Genomic DNA, 18,997 nt, shown 5'->3' with positions numbered 1-18,997 from the left:
TAAAATTAGATTGTAGTTATGGTTGCACAATTCTGTGAATATGCCAAAAAAGCCCATTGAATTATACATTTTAAATGGATGAACTTATGAGATACACCCAAAAATATTTGCAGACTAAAAAAAAAAAAAAAAAAATAGGGAAAACCTCAAAACAGTACTGACCAAGAATAAGTTAATAGCCTGAAATGTGTCTTCAGCGACCAGAGAGGGCTTTCTAAAATGCAGTAGATGTTGGGTGGAATCTGCAAAGTACTTACTTATCAATGAAGACATGCCTTGCAAAGTGTGAACTCTGTCAACAACAAAGAACTTGGGAAACCAGATAACAATGCTATACTTTTAAAATGCAGCATGTATGAACAGGGATTCCCAGAAGTAAACATCTGGAGAGACACAAAGTGGCTGTCAGGGGAGGTCTTTGGAGAGGTGGGATGAGAACAGGATTGGGGGTGGGGGCCAAAAGTGATCTCAACCATAGCAGTAAGTTCTGAGTTTCTTTACAAGAAGAATGTATTCTTGTATTACCCATTTCATTAAAAAGAAGATATTTCAAGTGATTTTCTACATGAAAACCAAAGTATTCTGCAAGGCCAAGAAATATATGATAACCCCATAAGCAAAGTCAAAAGATAAATGGTGAACTAGGAAAAACAGGTGCAACTCCTATCACTAACAAAGTTATAACCAGCCTAATACATGAAGAGCTCTTAAAAATCAAGAAGAAAAATACCAACATCCCAATAGAGAGATAAGCCAAGGACATAGTCAGTTCACTGAACAGGTAATACAAAAGAAATAACAGAAAAATATGCTTCATTGCACCCATAACAGGAGGAATGTGAACTTAAACTGCACAGCAATATTGTTTTTCACCTATCAGATTGGCAAAAGTCCAAATATTTGACAGTGTGGGCTGGTGGCGAGGCTGTGGGGAACAGGCACTCTCACGTGTTGCTTAATGAGAGGGAGAAACAGAGGGCAAAATTTGTCCAAATGACAAATGCACTTACTCTTTAACCCAGAAATCCTGCTTTTGGAACTATATATTCTTAGATATAACTACACATAAAGAATGACATTATGTACGAGGGGATTCATTGTAGCCAGCATTGCTAGTGGTCCAAATGGGGCCTTCCTCAGCACACTTACTCCCACCTGCTGGAAATTTGCAGTACAAATTTACAATATCTGTGCTAGCAACTGTACCTTTGTACAGTGCACAACTTGCACAACTGTCCATGAGTTGTAAAAGCAAAAGACTAGGAGCGAAGCAAGTGTCTGTCAACAAAGAATAATCAAAGAAACCATAATATATACATAAGATGAAATACTGGGCACCTGTAGAGAAAGAATGAGGTCACTCTCTGATCTCCAGAATATATTATTAAGTGATATAGACCAGTGTATGTAGTTCACTGCCTGTTATGCAAGAAAGGAAGAAAATAACAAATTCTGGGGGAAAAACAACATCGATGCAATGATGCAAGGATACAAAGGAAACTAATGTTACTCACAGCAGTGGGGAGGTCGGGGGAGGGGGGATACAGACGGAGAAAGCAGTGGGAGTGAGACTTCCCACTTCATACCCTGTTACATTTTTGCTGTTTAAATCATGTGAATGTATTCTTTATTAGGAAACAAAACCAACACACTTTTCAAGTTACAGATTGTAACTTTGTGACACAGAGATACTGAGCAATAAAATGTGTATATGACATCAAACCTTGTTATGTGTGAAGCCCTGAACAGTCAGGAGAGATCTGTACCAATTTCATTTTTAAATTCATCTTATAGGGCGCCTGGGTGGCTCAGCTGGTTGGGCGACTGCCTTCGGCTCAGGTCATGATCCTGGAGTCCCGGGATCGAGTCCCACATCGGGCTCCCTGCTCAGCGGGGGGTTTGCTTCTCCCTCTGACCCTCCCCCCATCTCATGTGCTCTCTCTCTCTCAAATAAATAAATAAAAATATTTTTAAAAATTCATCTTATAACTCAATGTTCGTACCCATTTACCAACCTTTCCCTATTTCCTCCACCCCCGAGCCCTTCACACCACTCACTTTTCTATTCTCTGTTTCTACCAGTTTCTTTCTTTTTTTTTTTTGAAGATTCCACATGTAAGTAATGCCATGAACCATTTGTCTTTCTGTTTCTGGCTTTTTTCACTTAGCATAATGCCCTCCCGGTTCATCCATGTTGTTGCAAATGACAAGATTTCCTTCTTTTTATTTTTTATTTTTTTATTTTTTTTAAGATTTTATTTATTTGTGAGAGAGAGAGAATGAGAGAGAGAAAGCACATGAGAGGGGGGAGGGTCAGAGGGAGAAGCAGACTCCCTGCTGAGCAGGGAGCCCGATGCGGGACTTGATCCAGGGACTCCAGGATCATGACCTGAGCCGAAGGCAGTCGCCCAACCAACTGAGCCACCCAGGCACCCCGATTTCCTTCTTTTTAAAGGCAGAATAATAATCCTTTATATATCACATTCATAGGTTAGTTCCGTACCTCGCCTACTGTGAATAATGCTCTAATGAACACGGAAACACAGATATCTCTTCGAGAGAATCATTTTGTTTCCTTTTATTTATTTATTTTTTAAGGAGGCTCCACACCTAGGGCAGAGCCCAACATGGGGCTCGAACTCACGACCCTGAGATCAAGACCTGAGTGGAGATCAAGAGTTGTACACCTAACCGACGGAGCTGCACAGGCGCCCCTCGAGCACCTCGTCATGTACCTGTTGGCCATTTGTATGTCTTCTGAAAAATATCTATTCAGGTCCTCTGTCCATTTAAAAATTAGGTTATTTGGGTTTTTGTTGTTGTTGTTGTTGCTGCTGTTGAGTTGTGTCAGTTCCTTGCACGTTCTGGATATTAGCCCCTTATCATATCTGTGGTTTGCAAATATTTTCTCCCATTCCATAAACTGCCTTTTCATTTTGTTGATGGTTTTCCTTTTCTGAGAAGGATCATTTAAAAGTTATGAATGAAGCTGGTGCAGCCACTCTGGAAAACAGTATGGAGGGTCCTCAAAAAGTTGAAAATAGAGCTACCGTACGACCTAGCAACTGCACTCTACTGAGTATTTACCCCAAAGATACAAATGTAGGGATCTGAAGGGGTACGTGCACCCCAATGTTTATAGCAGCAATGTCCACAATAGCCAAACTGTGGAAAGAGCCAAGATGTCCATCAACAGATGAATGGCTAAAGAAGATGTGGTATATATACACAATGGAATATTATGCAGCCATCAAAAAACCCGAAATCTTGCCATTTGCAACGACGTGGATGGAACTGGAGGGTGTCATGGTGAGCGAAATAAGTCAATCAGAGAAAGACATGTATCATATGACCTCACTGATATGAGAAATTCTTAATCTCAGGAAACAAACAGGGTTGCTGGAGTGGTGGGGGATGGGAGGGATGGGGGGGCTGGGTGATAGACACTGGGGAGGGTATGTGCTATGGTGAGCGCTGTGAATTGTGCAAGACTGTTGAATCACAGACCTGTACCTCTGAAACAAATAATACATTATATGTTAAAAAAAAAAAAAAAAGAAGAAGATAGCAGGAGGGGAAAAATGAAGGCGGGGAAATCAGAGGGGAAGATGAACCATAAGAGACGATGGACTCTGAGAAACAAACTGAGGGTTCTAGAGGGGAGGGGGGTGGGCGGATGGGTTAGCCTGGTGATGGGTATTAGAGAGGGCACATACTGCATGGAGCACTGGGTGTTATACGCAAACAATGAATCATGGAACACTACATCCAAAACTAATGATGTAATGTATGGTGATTAACATAACATAAAAAAAAAGTTATGAATGTGGTGTATTTTAGCTCCTACATGGTGATTTTTGGTTCCCTGGCTGATTGAGATTCTCTCCCTAAACCTGCCAGGCTCAGAGAGTAGGGCTGGGACTTCTGGCCAGGGCCTGGAACCCAGGGAATGTTCACTATTTATTGGACTAGATCAATGGTTGAGTCTGGAGGCTGTGTACTCTGGAGCCAGGCTGCCTGAGTTCTAATCCCAGCTTTGTCACTTACTAGCTGTGTGACCCTGAGCATGTCACTTCACACACCTATGCCTCAGTTTCCACTCTTCTGTCAATGAGAATAAAAAATAGTCCTTACCACTTAGGGTTGCTGTAAGGACTATGTGACCTAATCCATTTACACACAGGACCTGGCACGGAGTGAGAACATGGTAACTCTCAGCTCTTCTGGAAGGCGGAGGGCTCAAGAACAGCAGAGAAGAGGCCAAGGGAGGTTGGCAGGGAGGGTGGGGATCCCACGAGTGTGTGCCACAGACACCCCAGGAAGCAGGCTTCGTGGAGGGGAGGAAATGGCCAACAGTGGCCAATGCTAAGAAGATAACAGAGGAGAGATTCAGGGGTGGAGAGGTCACAGACCATCTTGGTCAGGGTAGTTTCAGGAGAGTGACAGGGACCAAAGCCAGCAAGCCCTGAGTCAGGGAAGGGGTGGGAGGTGAGAAAGGAGGGAGCCGGAGGTAGCCGGCCCTTGGGAGGCATGGCTGAGAAGGGCGAGAGTCGCGGGGAGGCTCTCAGGACACCGGGGAGGCCGGGGACACTTAATTTTTAACTCAGCAGACGCTGAACGTTTAACTGTTTTTGCAACGTTTATTAAGTGGGCAGTAGTGGTTGCAACTCCTAGATTAACATAAGAAGGCACGAGTCTACACTGATACATAAAAATAAATGGACGGACGGGTACAGCAACATGGTACCTAATAAAGGCAAAGGGTATGGTGAAGTTAGGAAACCACCATTTGTTGGGGATCGTGGGTGGCTCAGTCGGTTAAGGGTTGGACTCTTGATTTCTGTTCAGGTCATGATCTCAGGGTCGGGAGATTGAGCCCCACGTCGGGCTCTGCACTTGGTGTGGAGTCTGCTTGGGATTCTCTCTCTCCCTCTGCCCCTGCCCCCTCCCCGCTCTTAAAAAAAAAAGGTTTAGAAAATAATAAAAAAGAAAAACAAAAGAAAACCACTGTCTGTCAACTACCATAGTAATCATCATTTCAGGCAGAATCACCAATGGACACAAACCCGAGAGGTATTTACATCGTCACAAAGCACATCCTCAGAAGATATTTAAGGGAATGATGGCGCCTTTGCAGCGGAGACCCTGGTAACACCACCTGAACCAAGCGAGCCAAGCTAAAGCCAACAGTGATAGGAAGAACCGACATCACATGCCTCCTGATAAAGACGCACTGAGGACACATCACTCCTACGATACTCCTACTGGAAATGTACAACCCGAATCGAGTCACGGGAAAAACTCGGGCAAACCCACATTCTGAAACATTCTCTAAAAAACCAGTCTCTATTCTTCATAAATGTCAAGGCCATGAAGGACAAAGACAGAAACACTGTCTAAAGAACTGCTCTCTATTTTTCAAAAATGTCAAGGTCATGAAGGACAAAGACAGACCAAGGAAGGCTTCGGGATTGAAGGAGGCTAAAGAGACAGGATGTCTAAATGTGGTCCCTGACCCCCGGATCGGGTCCTTAGCAGGCAAAACAATTTCTTCACTGAGTGAAAACTGAATTAAGGTCGGTAGATAGCTGAGTCATACTGATGCTAATTTTTTGATTTGCATAATTGTTCTGTGGTTATGTGAGAGAATGAATTTGTTCTCAGGAGATACACACTGAACTATTTAGAAGAAAAGGAGAATCATGAGAGAGCAAATGTGGTAAAAAGTCAACATTTGGGTGATAGGGGTGAAAAGGTGATTAGGAATTCTACGTATTGTTCTTGCAGCTTCTCTGTAGGTCAGAAGTTATTTCAAAAGAAACAGTTAACAAAAGGGTGAGGGGAACGATCTGGCAGGAATAATGGTAGAAAGCATGTCTTGAATGCCCCTGAGTTCCAGGAACGGCCCACACACTGTCTGCCTTACCGCGGTCATGTGAGACAGTGAATGTAACTACCCTAGTCCCATTTCACAGAGGAGGAGACTGAGGCTCAGAGCAGCCGAGTGACATGCCTGGGGTTCCGTCGGGAGCGAGGGCAGAGCTGGGGTGGGAGGATGGACAGAGGCAGATGAGGGGGCTCCTGGATAAAGCTGGTTCCTGCACCTCCCTCCTAAAAGCCTTATTATTTGACCTGTAAGGGTCATTAGGAACTGCCTCCCCATTAGACTATAAGGCCCATGAAGGCAGGACCGTGTCTGTCTCAGTCATTGCTGTGTCCGTGGTAGCAGCAGAGGGCCCAGCACAGAGGAGAAAGCCAGCAAATGTTTATCAACTGAATAACTGTTATTGATAATGATGACAATACTATGACTAGGAATAACGATAACAGAAGTAAAGGTTCTCATCTGTGTGCCTGCATTTCGCCTTCAAAACAACCCCAAAGGCTGTGTCATCCCCATTTTACAGGTAAGGAAGCCGCGGCTCACAGAGAAGTCTCTTGCCACTTGGCACCCCACCCACCTGCCTTCTAGCACCCACCTTCTGGAAGTCCTTCTTGGAGATGAGGCCACGGGGATCGGTGACATAGTCCTGGAAGGCCTCCGAGCCCACGATGTCCTTGAGTTTCAGGAACATGTCGAAGAACTTGAGGATCATCTCCACGTTGGATGAGGATTCCACAAGCATGTCCACCATCTGCCGGGCAATCATGCCGTTCACCACATTCCCTGTGGGCAGGGGGACCAGTCAATGTGGCCCAGGGGAGCCTGCTTTCTGAAGCCCCACCGGGGTGGCCTGCCTCTCCAGCTCGGGAGCCACCAGGATCCACTATGCTTGCGGAAGCTTCCCTGGCCAGCTCCCATGCCTCCCTGCAGAGGGCACGGCTCATTTCCTGACCTGCATCAGCATCATATGTGAACCTGACCGGGGCACCTCACTGATAGCTGGGGTGGGGGGGTCACCAATAAAGATACCAATGCCAGAAGCTACCAGCAGGTCCCAGATGCCATGCCCGGTGCTGGGCTGGCACGCTCTCCCCGTTCCAGGGGAAGGGTGTTACCATCCATTTGTACGGATGAAGAAGCTGGGACTCAGAGAAAGTCACATGCTCAGGGTTACATACCCTGCAAGGGGGTGAGGATGATTTGAAGCCAGAGCTGCATGACCTCAGAGCTCACACACCTAAGCCTTCCACTAGTCCTGAGGCCAAGCAGGTCCAGAGAGGAGCGAGGTAGGGCCAAAGTTGAGACAACAGGGAGAAGTGGAGCTTGTGGTATAGTGGGATCCCACCCCTGTCTAGAGCAAACTGGCTCCAGCTGCTTCTTGTACCTGTCCATTTTATTTATTTATTTAGATTTTATTTTTTAAGATACTTATTTCTTTATTTGGGGGGGGGAGAGGGAAAGAAGGAATCTCCAGCAGACTCCCCACAGCGTGTGGGGCCCGATGCCAGGCTCGATCCCACGACCCTGAGATCATGACCTGGGCCAAAATCAAGAGCCGGACACCACCGACTGAGCCATCGAGGTGCCCCAAATTGCCTTATTAATTAGCAATAAACTGTGGTTGTTTCAAGTCACTATTTTTTTTTCTTTTAAAGATTTTACTTATTTATTTGAGAGAGAGAGAATGAGAGATAGAGAGCACGAGAGGGAAGAGGGTCAGAGGGAGAAGCAGACTCCCCACTGAGCAGGGAGCCCCATGTGGGACTCGATCCCGGGACTCCAGGATCATGACCTGAGCCGAAGGCAGTCGCTTAACCAACTGAGCCACCCAGGCGCCCCTCAAGTCACTAAGTTTTGAGGACATTCATTAGGCAGCAAAAGCCAACTGCCACATTTAACAAAGAAATACATAATTATGAGGTACGTAAACTTTAAAAAGCGTCGGGGCCACCTACCTTATTAAGATTTCTCTGGGGAGTCAATGAACTAAGGTATGTACAGGCAGGGCCTGGCCTATAATAAATGCTCGATATGTGTTTGCTGAGCTCTTACTGTGACTCCTTCACCAGCCCATTTGACCCTGACACGATGTCAGATGAAGTTGAAGGTTAGGGTCTCCTGGGTCTCAAGAGGGCCATTCCCTGCTTGTCAGTACCCAGACCCCCACCTGCTGGGTGTTTACCTTCTAGTAGCGACAGCAACATCACCACCATGTCCTTCTGTAGATCCAGCAGCTCCTTCAGCAGCTCGATCTGGCTGGAGTCCTGGAGACCCCAAACCCCAGTTATGAGATGGTCTCTGTAGAGACGCGCCCCCTACCTCCAGCTGCTTCTGCCCCTCCTGACCCACCCTGCGGGGCCTAAGACCCCTTCTTCCTCCCCTCTTACCTCCGAGGGGACCCGAGTCCACACATGTTCCTCGGAAGCAGGGGAAGGGGCAGAGAGACAAGATTGGGGGGGTGGGGTTGGCACTCGGGGGGGAAGCAGGCTCAATGGGTGATATGGGGGGGCAAGAGCAGGTGGACAACAGGGACTGGGAGGGCAGAAGCTTGGGGCTTATGGCTTATGTGCTTGACATGTTTGTTGAATGAATGTGCGATGGAAAAAGCAAGGTGCTGGGTTCAGGAGAAAGGCTGGAGGACTCAGCCATGTGCCTTTTGGTAAACAGTTTGGGGAGAATGTGGGAGCACACGGCCTCCCCTGTCACAGTGCCTCATGTAGGGCCTACAGAAGCTTCTTATACGGCCAGAGTTCTGTCTCATGGTCCTTATTTGTATTAGGTTGAGCTACCTAAAACTGCCAACATGCGCGCATTTTTGACCCACTGAGTGCTCATCTCCTCTGGTTTACATAATACAATGGAGGAGGGGGAAGGATACCAGATAAATGGTATGTAAGGCTCCTCTACCCCAGTGCTCCTTCTTGAGTTGCTGATTCTAATTCTAACACAGTACCAAAGTTTGGCATTCTGCCTCTAAGATCCCAAAATACCAGAACCTCAAGATCCTAATCCGGATGGGTGCCTGTGGTGTGTGTCCGCAGGTGACGTATGAGCCGGCACCCTGCTTCGCGTGGCAATTGCACTCTCAGATCAAGCGGGGCTAACCCCACTTTCCTGGTTTCGGGGGCGGGTGTGTGACCAGATCTGGCCAATCAGAGCTCTGGCCACGATGATTGGTTCAGGGATGAGCATGTGACTCAATAGTCCAATCAGAGGAAATTGTAAGTCAGGGCTTCCATAAAGAAGGGGTCCTTTGCCATCTGGAGCAGTTAGTGGGGGTGCATAGAACGCTGGGGCACCACTTTTCCAGCCAGTGTGAGAGCCTGCTTGAGAATGAGGCCAGAGAGAAGAAACACATTTCTGCTGACATCACTCTAGGCCCTGGATCTCTGATGTGAACTAATAAATTCTTTTTCCCGCCTTAAGCTACCACTTTGCATTGGATTTCCAGCCCATGCAACCTAGCCTTAGTCCCTGGCTAACGAATGAACACTGCAGGATTTGGAACTCTACACTAAAACATCAATATTCTCTAGACTTTTAAGATCACACCAAAACACAACTTCGGCTACACTGACACTGAGGAATTGCATTCCAGGTTCAACTCCTTTCAAAAAGTCAGATGACACCCGACAGGATTTCTGCCAGCCCCTGTGGCACCTTCGGGTAACTAGAGATCAAGTCTTCCCTTCCTCCAGACGCTTCCTGCTGGGAAATTAGAATACAGCATATAGAATAGCGCCACCTGCTGGAAAGCTGTGGCATTTACGACGTCCAGGATGTGGATGGTGCAGCCTTGAACATGTTTACCAGACAGAAGCAGAACAAAGGGACAAAGGTGTTCACGAGACACTGACCAGGCAGCAAAGGGTCGGGGGGTGGTAGAGAAAGGGGAGCACAGGATTCTAGAAATGGGAGAAGGACTCGACAGGGACCTTACATCATGGATGCCCGAGATGGGCGTCATCTGCCGCAGGCCGAATAAAGAAACACAGTCCTCCTTCAGCCCCAGTCCCTGACCTGGAAAGCTGCCCCCTTTCTATCCCTAGGGGTGTCACAATCTGAGAGGACCTCTTCGGAGAGAAAAGAACACCAAACCAATCGCAGAGGAACTCCGGACCGGAGGGGGCGGGGCCTACACATTAGACCAATGGAAGTTTGGGTGGGAAACCAGCCGATTGGTGCTGGCAGAGGAGGAGGCGGGGTCATGCAGAGAGCCACTCCAGAAGGACGATGGATTTGGCCACCCAGAGGGAACTCGTCTGGAACATGCCAGGAGGACTTGGGTGCGAAACTGACTTGGAAATGGTCCACTTGGGGGATGCCTGGAAAGAGCTGGATGAAGGACAGAGGGGCCCGAACCTGAGCGAGCTTCATCATCATGTGGGCAAACACGTGCAGGAATCCCACCACGGCGTCCCAGAGGCGGCTGTGTGCCAGGCTCTGCTGGTTCCCGGTGCAGGGACCCTGGGGGGCAGAGGGCTGCAGTGAGCGCCGGTAGGTCGCGGGGGGGGGTGGGGTGGGGGGGTGCCTCTCCCCACGCCCATGGGCGGGTCCTACCTGGATGTACTCGGTGAGGCTGTTGAACACCTGTTTAGCCACCGACATGGCCTTGGAAAAGTTCCTCTTGCCCTGCTCCTCAATGACATCCTTGCCAGAGTAGTACCAGTAGAAGTCGCTGATGGACTCCTGGGGGGCCGACAGGGTGTGAAGGGGTGCTGCGCCAACCAGGTCCCCGCAATCCCCGAGCCAGGTCACACCTGGACGGCCTCCCATCCTCACCTGCAGCCGCAGGAGGTAGTCCACCGTGCAGATGATGATGTTAATAGTGGTTGTGTTCCCTGTTTGTGTCCGTAGGTAGTTTTGGAAATCTAGGGAGATGAAAAGTCATACTTTTATCGAGAGTCTACCGTGTGCAATCGGTGTTTATTGAGTGTCTGTTGTATGCCAAAGGCATACAGTCATCATTGTTAGTTTATTTAGGCTTTATCGAGTACCTACTGTGTGTCAGAGGAAAGTGAGGATCATTTATTCATTTATGAAGTAACCATTTATCAAGGGCCTACTACATGCCGGATATGGTGGAGGGTCAGTCATTTATTCATTCATCCCCCCCCCCAAAATATGTTTCTTGAGCACCTCAATGTGGCAGGGGAAAATGGAGATTCAGTCTTCCATTTATTTCCAAAAATTTTTATTGAATGCCTACTATGTGATGGGGGAGATGGAGGATTGGTTATTTATTCATTCATTTATCCAACAAATACTTATTGAGCACCTGCGCAAAGCCAGAAGAGATAAGCCATTTATCTGCCATTTCTTGTGTTCATTTGTTCCATATATATTTATTGAGTAATGTGAGATGAAGATTGGTTACTTATTCTTTGGTACCACAAGTTTATTGAGCATTTACTATGCCTAAATGGGAACATAGACAGCTCCCCTCTCCTGTAAAGAGTTCTGTCAACTGAGAACACAGCCACAGATGTGTATAAGAAACAAACCTTTTGTCTCTTTTGAATGGAACCAAATACTCAAGACATGCAAAGCATCTGAGATTTGAAAGCTATTTCAAATATTTATTTGATTGAGCTGGTTAATGAACCCACGAATTTATGTCGAGTTCTGGATTGCAAATTTGGTAGGAGAGAAGACTTCCACCCATTAATTAGAATTAGAACATTCTCATTTCCAAGAAATCAGAGATCCAGGGAATAAAATTCATTTAAAACCCCAAAGACTGATTCCACCTTAGTTACAATTAAAGAGAGAAAATCCTAGTCTCGTGGAACAACAGTATTTCATAAACCTTGAAGAAGAACGGGTTGTGGACATAAGAGCTGTTGAGAATGCAAAGCAATGGATCACGCTTTATCCACGGCTGAACAGAGGAGTGAAGATTAAAGAAATTTACAAGTGAATTCACCATAATGAACACCAGCCAAATGGGGTGCAGGTTCTGTGGAAGTTAGATTTATGATTACTCCCGTTCTTGTGATGAAGCTTAGTTTCTGGGCAGTCTGTGGTTTCACAATCACCTGCTATGTGTTATAACCACAACCGTGAAATTGTGCATATTTGTTATAGGAAACGGCCTTGGGTAGAATGTTTGTCGTACAGAATTCTGACTGTCCCTTTAATGTTGTGAGCTACCTGTGCCACACAGGGTTATATGTTCTCATTAGTGATGTGTTTCCTTAGCTTGCTCTGTCATCCTTGATCTGCTCAAACTGCCTGCACCAGAATGAAAGTTGGGGAAACTCTTGTTTAAGTTGGGAAAGAATCTGTAAGGCCTTCCTCCTGGCAAACTAGTTTATAAGCAAAATTAAGAAGTGATTCTAATAAATTCATTTGAAAACGCCATGCGATTCCCCCCCCCCCGAACCAAAGTATGGAAATCTACCACATTTAGGTTACTTTGGCCAGCTGCTGCAAAACGCCTCTGGGAAAAAATGGCATGTGGCTAGGTGCTCATCCCGTGCTCGCACTGATTTGGGGGCAAACTGGTTTTGTGGAATTTGGACTGGCCAGGGGAGGTGCAAGTGAAGCGAAGTGGCTAGACTGCAGAACTTCGAGGGGGATTTAGGAAGGTGGGTGGACGGGGCTTGATAATGGCTGAAAAGGAAGGAGGAAGGACAGTCAGATCAAGGATGGGTGGTGAGGCCACTGCCAATCAGGGGTGAGGGGCTGGGAGATGAACTCAGGCAACCCTTGCAGACTGACCCCAAACCTTAGCCTCCTTCCCACCCACCCTTCCACCCGCCCCTTCTCCTCACCATTGTTGTGCCCCTCACAGAGCAATTGTAGGAATCGGAACAGGTCTTGGGTGAATTCATCATCTGCCATGACCTTCTCTCCTGGGGGGAAGAGGGGGACAGGGCCCAGAAGCGGTCAGATGCGCCAGGACAGAGCACACGCATGCACACGGACCTTGCACACTGCACACGCATGCACAAAGCACGGGTGCGCAGGGAGGGGCAGCCGCCACTTCAAAGAGGCTGTGAGGGCCAGGAGCATCCATGACACCAGGGAGACCCGGCTTTAGAGTCATCAGCAGATAAAGACCCCAGGGGCCCTGAGTCATGAAGCTGGGGCCTCAAGCGTCTTTCTAAACATCACTGTCCCTCTGACGTCACCACTTGTATGACGTCCAGGAATGCCTGCCAACCCGACAGAGGTTCAGGCAGCTGGTATCTCCCCTGGCCCCCATCCAGGGCCTAGGCGGGGTAGGGTTAATGGATTATGGGGATTGGAGTCACTTTCACGCAAAGGCTCGGAGCAGGAGGGGATCGGGCCGGGGGTGGGATGGAAAGCCAGCCAATTGGCTCAGATGCCTTGAAAGCAGCCAATCCAGTAGACGCAGGGGGGTGGCGTGTAAACATGGGCCAATCCAAATGGGCATCTGAAAGAAGCCAATCACCGCGGGCTCTAGGGGAGGGAAGAGAGAGAGGGGGAGGCTAGACAGGAATGGGCCAACCAGAGCAGGCGCAGAGGAGGCACGCACACCAATCAGAGTGGATGCCGGGGGCAACCAATCCGGTTGGCGGGTGGGAACCGCAGACTTGAGCAATCTGGGGGCGCGGGCGCAGAGAGCAGGGTAGGTGGGAGTGGGGATTACCCGACCCCGGGACTGCGAATCTGGGTCTGGAAGTCTGAGAGCTAGCTGGAAAGGGATCTTTGCCATCCTCTCTGGCTTCTGGTTTACACAGGGGTAAACGGGCTCATAGAAGGTCAGAGACGTGTTCACAGTCTCCGGTTGTTGTTAGAGGCTAATCTGGGACCCAGGTCTTGGTCTCCTGCTCAAGACTCTCTGCGGGCATGGTGCGTCACTGAAGGGTTCCTCCCTCCCTGGATGTCCCAGATCCTCAGCCCCCAGGGGGAGGGGGCGGTTGGGGGTTAGAAGGGAGGGGTGCAGTAGCACAGCAAGGGGAACGGGCTGGGGGAATTACCGTTCTGGCGGTTGATGACTGGGGCAGCCAACAGGATGGGAGGAGGAAGCAGGAGAAAAGACGGATAAAGAGAGACAGAAAGGGGACAAGAGATAGACACGGAAAAACAGTGACACAGTCAGGGACGAAGACATCAACACGGAGAGAGGAACGACCACAGAGGATCAGAGCGATAAGGAGACAGAGTAGGAAATGGGGGTAAAAGCGGAGGGAGAGAAAGATGAGGGAAGATAAAGAGAAACGGACAGGGGAGGGGTGGAGAGGCAGGAGGCAGGGATCAGGGCAGAAAAGTTAGACACGTCACAACACGGCAAAGAGGAGACTCAATTAACCCGGATTAGGGACATTAATGAGAACAGCAACCAGGGTGGGAGATTTGGGGCATGTAGAGGGTTGGGTCCGTGTGGTGATTGCGGGGGGGGGGGGCGGGGGGGAAGAACACAGGATGGAAGGGCAGCCAGGGGTGGGGACCCTGAGGAGGGAGACCCTGGAGGGATGTGGGGGCAGGACTGGGGGCCGCCGCACAGGGGCAGGGGAACATGGGGATGGTTGTAGGGTGGGGAGTGTCTTGGCAGAAGGGAGCTCTGGGCAATGTGGGCGAGGGGGCGCTCCCAAAGGAAGAGGATGTCCCAGGAGAGGGAAGCCCAAGAGAGGGCCTCACCGGTTCCATCTTCGTTCACCATGCCCAGCCCCTCTGCCTTGTTCTGTCTCTCGAAGGCGTTGAGATCCAGGACGCTGGGAGAAAGAAAGGAAAGATGCGGAAGATGGGCTAAGGCCTCTGCCCTGCTCTTCTAGAGCCCAGCAGCCCCGCCCCCCCCATTTTGGGCAGAGAGCCACAGTAAACCCTGGCAAGAGCTGAAATCAAGAAGAAGTGGAAACAGAATTGGGAGAAGCCATGTGGCAGCCTCTCTCAAGCGAGGTGGGGCTGGGATGACACGTGCACAAGCTCGGATCAGGAGGAAGCAGAAACCGTCAGTTAGCAAAAGCTTCAGAGGGGGAGGGAGAGTCGGCTGACAGAAGAGAACAAAAGCGGACAGTAGTAGTCACATGAATGGGGGTCATCAGAGAGAGCCCCGATTCCCTGCTGAGTGCCCCTTGGATTCACTACAACCTGGTTCCAGCTGTCCATTCGTAAAGCCTCTTATTGTTATAATCGCCTTCCCAGTATTTGAGCTCCGTTGAGTGGGTCTCTTCCCCTGGAGGTGGTACCAGGGGCGGGGCCCCGGCCACAGCAATGGGGCTTAACTGCGAGATGCCCGCTAGGCCCTACCTGCACGTTTGCATCAGCGCCTGGATACTCTGGAAGAAGCCCACTTCCTTCTTGTCCTTCAGATAATCCAGCATTTTCTACAGAGGGGGCGGGAGGGGCCAGGGAAGTGGGAGTCACATGGGAGCCCCCCCACCCCTCTTAGCCCTCCTCCCAAGTCCTTTCTCCTGTTACCTGCTGCACATCAGCATTGCCTCCATTTAGGATGGAGATGCCCAGCTTCAGGGTGGAGGACACCATGGCGCCCATCTCTCCTGGAGAGATGGCAAAAGATGGCGCACTCAGTTTGGGAGCCGGGTCCTCCACCCGCCAGAAAACGGCCACCCCAGGGTAGGTGGGAGAAGGGGGTGGCGTCGTGCGCCAGGAGGAAGGAAGAGCGAGAAATTGCAAGGCGAGTGGGACGTGAGAGGGCTGGTATGCGAGGCACAGGCGTGCAGGGTGGGAGAGTGTGCCGCGGGGTCCCCAGGAAATGGTGGGCAGCGGGGAATGGGGACAGGATGCGTGTGCTCAGGAGGGGTGCCTGTGGGGAGGCACCTTTGCAGGCACTAATCATCTGGAGCACCATCTCCGCCGCTCCCCGGTTGTGCAGCCGCGCCTGCTGGTACAGCAGCCTCTGCTTTTCCATCTCTTTCTCCTGCAGCAGAGCCAGGCCCGCGGGGCCCAGTGAGTCCGGGATCAGTGACAGCCTCATCCCTCACCCCTACCCTCCCTGCTCCAACCACATCCCCCAGCTCATTCCTTTCATTGTGAGCTCCCTCTATCCCCTGGCACCGAAGTCCACCATTTGTCTCTTGTGCTCAGTGCGGGGCCAGACATGGAGCAATCTTAACCCGGGCCCATGGACCTCCAAGGGGGTCAAAAGATAAAACCTAGGAGGTCGGGGCGCCTGGGTGTCTCAGTCGGTTAAGCGTTTGCCTTTGACTCAGGTCATAATCCTGGGGTCCTGGGATCGAGCCCCACGTCAGGCTCCTTGCTCAGCAAGGAATCTGCTTCTCCCTCAGCCCCTCTCCCCACTCGTGCTCTCTCTCTCTCTCTCAAAAATAAACAAAATATTAAAAAAAACCAAAAACATGATTCTAAGAGAGGCTTACCAGATGCCAAAAGGGACTCAGGCACAAAAAAGGTTAAGAAACTCGGGGAAATGCTTGCTGACTGCCTTAATGATGAATGGATGGGTTACCTGCGTGTTTACCAGCTCTTTCTCACTGCCTGCTCTTTGCATACGCTGTTCCCCCTACCTGGAACACCTTTCTCCTTTTCTTCATCTGGCACACTTTTAGCCTCCTGCTCGGACATCCCCTCCTCTGAGAAGCCGTCCCTGACACCCTTCCCCCCAGGCTGGGTCAGGCCCCTTGCTTGGGCTTCCACAGCCCTCTGAACCCCCACCCCCAGCCCCCCTGAGCTTCTCTGGATTCTCTGGCCGTGACCCGTCTGCCTGTGCCTCCCCCATCCTGCCTTGCCCACTTTGCCTGAGCCTCCCTCATCACCACCATGAATACTCTTTGCCATTGCTGCCTGGATGATGTATGTGTCTCCCCAGGAGACTGACAGTCATGGTTGTGTCCCCAACATCACCCAGCACACTGGCCCAGAGCACTACTCTGTGAACACAATCTGAATGAACAGGGAATGACTAAAGCCAGGGTCCCTTAGCCTTTTCCTCGGGGACCTCCTGACCCCACCTACCTCAAAGGAAACCTCCACTTCCTCTTCGGCTTCGCCATTCTCCCCTCCCTCCTCCAGGTGGCAGCTCTGGGGATGGGGTCATCAGTTAGGGATGACGGTGAACAGAGGAGATCCCATAGCTCACCCCTAGCCCTCCCAGTGGACGGGCATTGCAGCGGGGGTGAAGGGAAGCTGCCCTGGATGGGGGCAGGGCCTCACCTTGGCCATGATATCAGCATACGCCATGTACAGGTAATCCTCGTCCAGTTTGCTGAGTAAGTAAGAGGGGGAGATGGTCAGGGCCCAGTGGAGACAACCACCATCCTATAACCGCTTCCAGTTTCCCTTTGGAGAGCCGCCCCTCCCCATGCTCAGGCTGTGTGGTTCAGGGAGGTCCACTGTCCACTGCCAGAGAGGGTGTGCGATCGAGGCTGAGTTCAGTTGCCTTGGCCACAGTAATAGGGACAAGATGGTCCTGTGCTTCATGCGGGTCCACTGGAATTCATTCTGGGAGTTTTGTCAGAGCAGTTGATAGAGGTGCCCCCTTTCCACTGGGGTTGTGAAAATAGTGTGTTCAACACCTGGAGCCATCCTGCTGTTGGCTCATTTGACAACTATGACCACCCACCCACTTGGGTCTCCTCAAGAAGAAGAAGAAGAATGGAAGTAGCGGCCAACACCTATTGAGTGTTTACTCTAGGTCAGTCCCTGTTCTAAGTGCTTTCTATATGTCTTAACAAATTAATCCTCACAATAATCCTATTATTGTAAGACAGGATTACATAGGCAGACCTATTACAAGCCTCATTTTACAGATAAGTTAGCTGAAGCGCAAAGATCCTTCTTAGCCAAGTCACACAGCTTGTGCGGCGAGTCAAGCCTGCAGAGTCTAACTCCAGAGTCCTGGCTTTGTGAAGGATGGGAAACAGGACACTCTCAGTGTCCCAGTCTCCCCCGCAGCTGGGGTGGTCTGATGTCAGAACTCTGGCCAATAGGATCTGCGCAGAAGCCCGCCAAGGAGCGCGCCCCTTTTGGGATAAAAAGGTCTTGATCTTGCTTGGCTGGGGGGGGAGCGGGGGGAGTCTTTCTCCTTCTTTCTGCCCGGCATGTGGTCCTGTCTGGAAGTTAAGCAATCCATCTTATTAGAAATTTGTTACAATATGCTGATTTTCTTCTCATAATTTACCGACTTTGTTTCAGCAAGACACTTTCATCCAGCAAAGCTTCAACTGATATTGCCTATGATGTGAGCTCTTCAGAAGAGATGGCTTGCGAAGTGCTCAGCCAACAAAATGGGACACAGTGGCCCTGCCTGTCCGGGGAAAGTGAGACTGAGGGATAAACTGGGGGGCTCCTCTAGGACACAGAGGGCCCGTCTTGAGGAACAGGGAGGTTGCTGCGGGGCCGGGAGGATGCAGATCCCTTCCCAGGATGTAGGAAGGGTCCTCACCTCTTTTCAGTCAGGGCGGTGCGGCTGAAGTGCAGGACCAGCTGATGCAGGGGGTCTGGCTTCTTCTCCTCCACCTCCTCCTCCTCCTCCTGCTGCCCCCCAGCTTTCTGGGGGAGGGATGGGGCTTGGGAAAGGGGTTTCTAGAGTCCCCTCCTGTCTCCCCCCACCATAACCCTACTGGGCTAGATTATTTTTTCTGCCCCACACGTTGCACCCCCCTTCCTTGTCTCTGCCCAAGCCGGGGCTGCCTTTCCCATACCCCTCAATGTGAAGGGCGACCCCTGGAAGTGTGCAGCCAGCAAGCTAGGCCCCCAGCCCTATCCAGCCCGGCCCTCTCCACTCCCAGGCAGGCCCCAGCTCACTGAAAGGTCGTCGATCATGCGGTCCTCAAAACTGTGGTCTTCAGTCAGGATCCACGCGGCCTTGTAGCTCTCCAGGAACATGTTACAGGCCCGGTGCCTGCAGGGGAAAGGTGTGTAGCGTCCCTGAGACCGTCTGCCACTCCACGCCTCCTCTATCCTCCCGCACATCTACCTTCCCCAACCAGACCCGACCGTGGTGGCACCCCGTCCTCCCGCCTCCTCAGTCCCCTTCCTCCACCGCCCCCAAGCCTCCCTCTTCCCTGGGGGGGGGGTCTTACGTGGGCAGGTTGTACAGGGGGGTCATGCGGAAACAGGCAACGACCGCCCTCCGGCGCTGCTTGGACAAGAGCTTGTGCCACACGGCCTTCTTGGATTTGTAAGGGTGCTCGATCTGGGGGGCGGCAATCGGTCACGTCCCCA

The 18,997-nt window shown here is 50.4% G+C and overlaps 1 protein-coding gene across 1 annotated transcript in view; it reads right to left on the bottom strand.

Annotated features, from left to right (window-relative positions):
• RYR1 (ryanodine receptor 1) overlaps positions 1–18,997 on the bottom strand; it is a 108,446-nt gene that overhangs the window by 21,492 nt on the left and 67,957 nt on the right. Inside the window, exons 74-89 of the mRNA XM_088026936.1 lie at positions 18,856–18,968; positions 18,578–18,674; positions 18,216–18,322; positions 16,985–17,036; positions 16,787–16,852; positions 15,635–15,734; positions 15,275–15,354; positions 15,104–15,180; positions 14,495–14,568; positions 13,834–13,851; positions 12,661–12,741; positions 10,667–10,755; positions 10,445–10,573; positions 10,247–10,351; positions 8,067–8,148; positions 6,480–6,667 (exon numbers count right to left, since the gene is read on the bottom strand). Coding sequence (XP_087883062.1) covers positions 6,480–6,667; positions 8,067–8,148; positions 10,247–10,351; positions 10,445–10,573; positions 10,667–10,755; positions 12,661–12,741; positions 13,834–13,851; positions 14,495–14,568; positions 15,104–15,180; positions 15,275–15,354; positions 15,635–15,734; positions 16,787–16,852; positions 16,985–17,036; positions 18,216–18,322; positions 18,578–18,674; positions 18,856–18,968 — 1,458 coding nt within the window. The remainder of the gene's footprint in view (positions 1–6,479; positions 6,668–8,066; positions 8,149–10,246; positions 10,352–10,444; positions 10,574–10,666; positions 10,756–12,660; positions 12,742–13,833; positions 13,852–14,494; positions 14,569–15,103; positions 15,181–15,274; positions 15,355–15,634; positions 15,735–16,786; positions 16,853–16,984; positions 17,037–18,215; positions 18,323–18,577; positions 18,675–18,855; positions 18,969–18,997) is intronic.

This window comes from Eumetopias jubatus, unplaced genomic scaffold, assembly GCF_037043125.1.
Source record: "Eumetopias jubatus isolate StellerSeaLion01/CBP00866 unplaced genomic scaffold, mEumJub1_p1.0 scaffold_10, whole genome shotgun sequence".
NCBI classification, from domain to species: domain Eukaryota; kingdom Metazoa; phylum Chordata; class Mammalia; order Carnivora; family Otariidae; genus Eumetopias; species Eumetopias jubatus.
The sequence above is the reverse complement of the archived record's forward strand: the minus strand, read 5'-3'. Positions and strand labels throughout refer to the sequence as shown.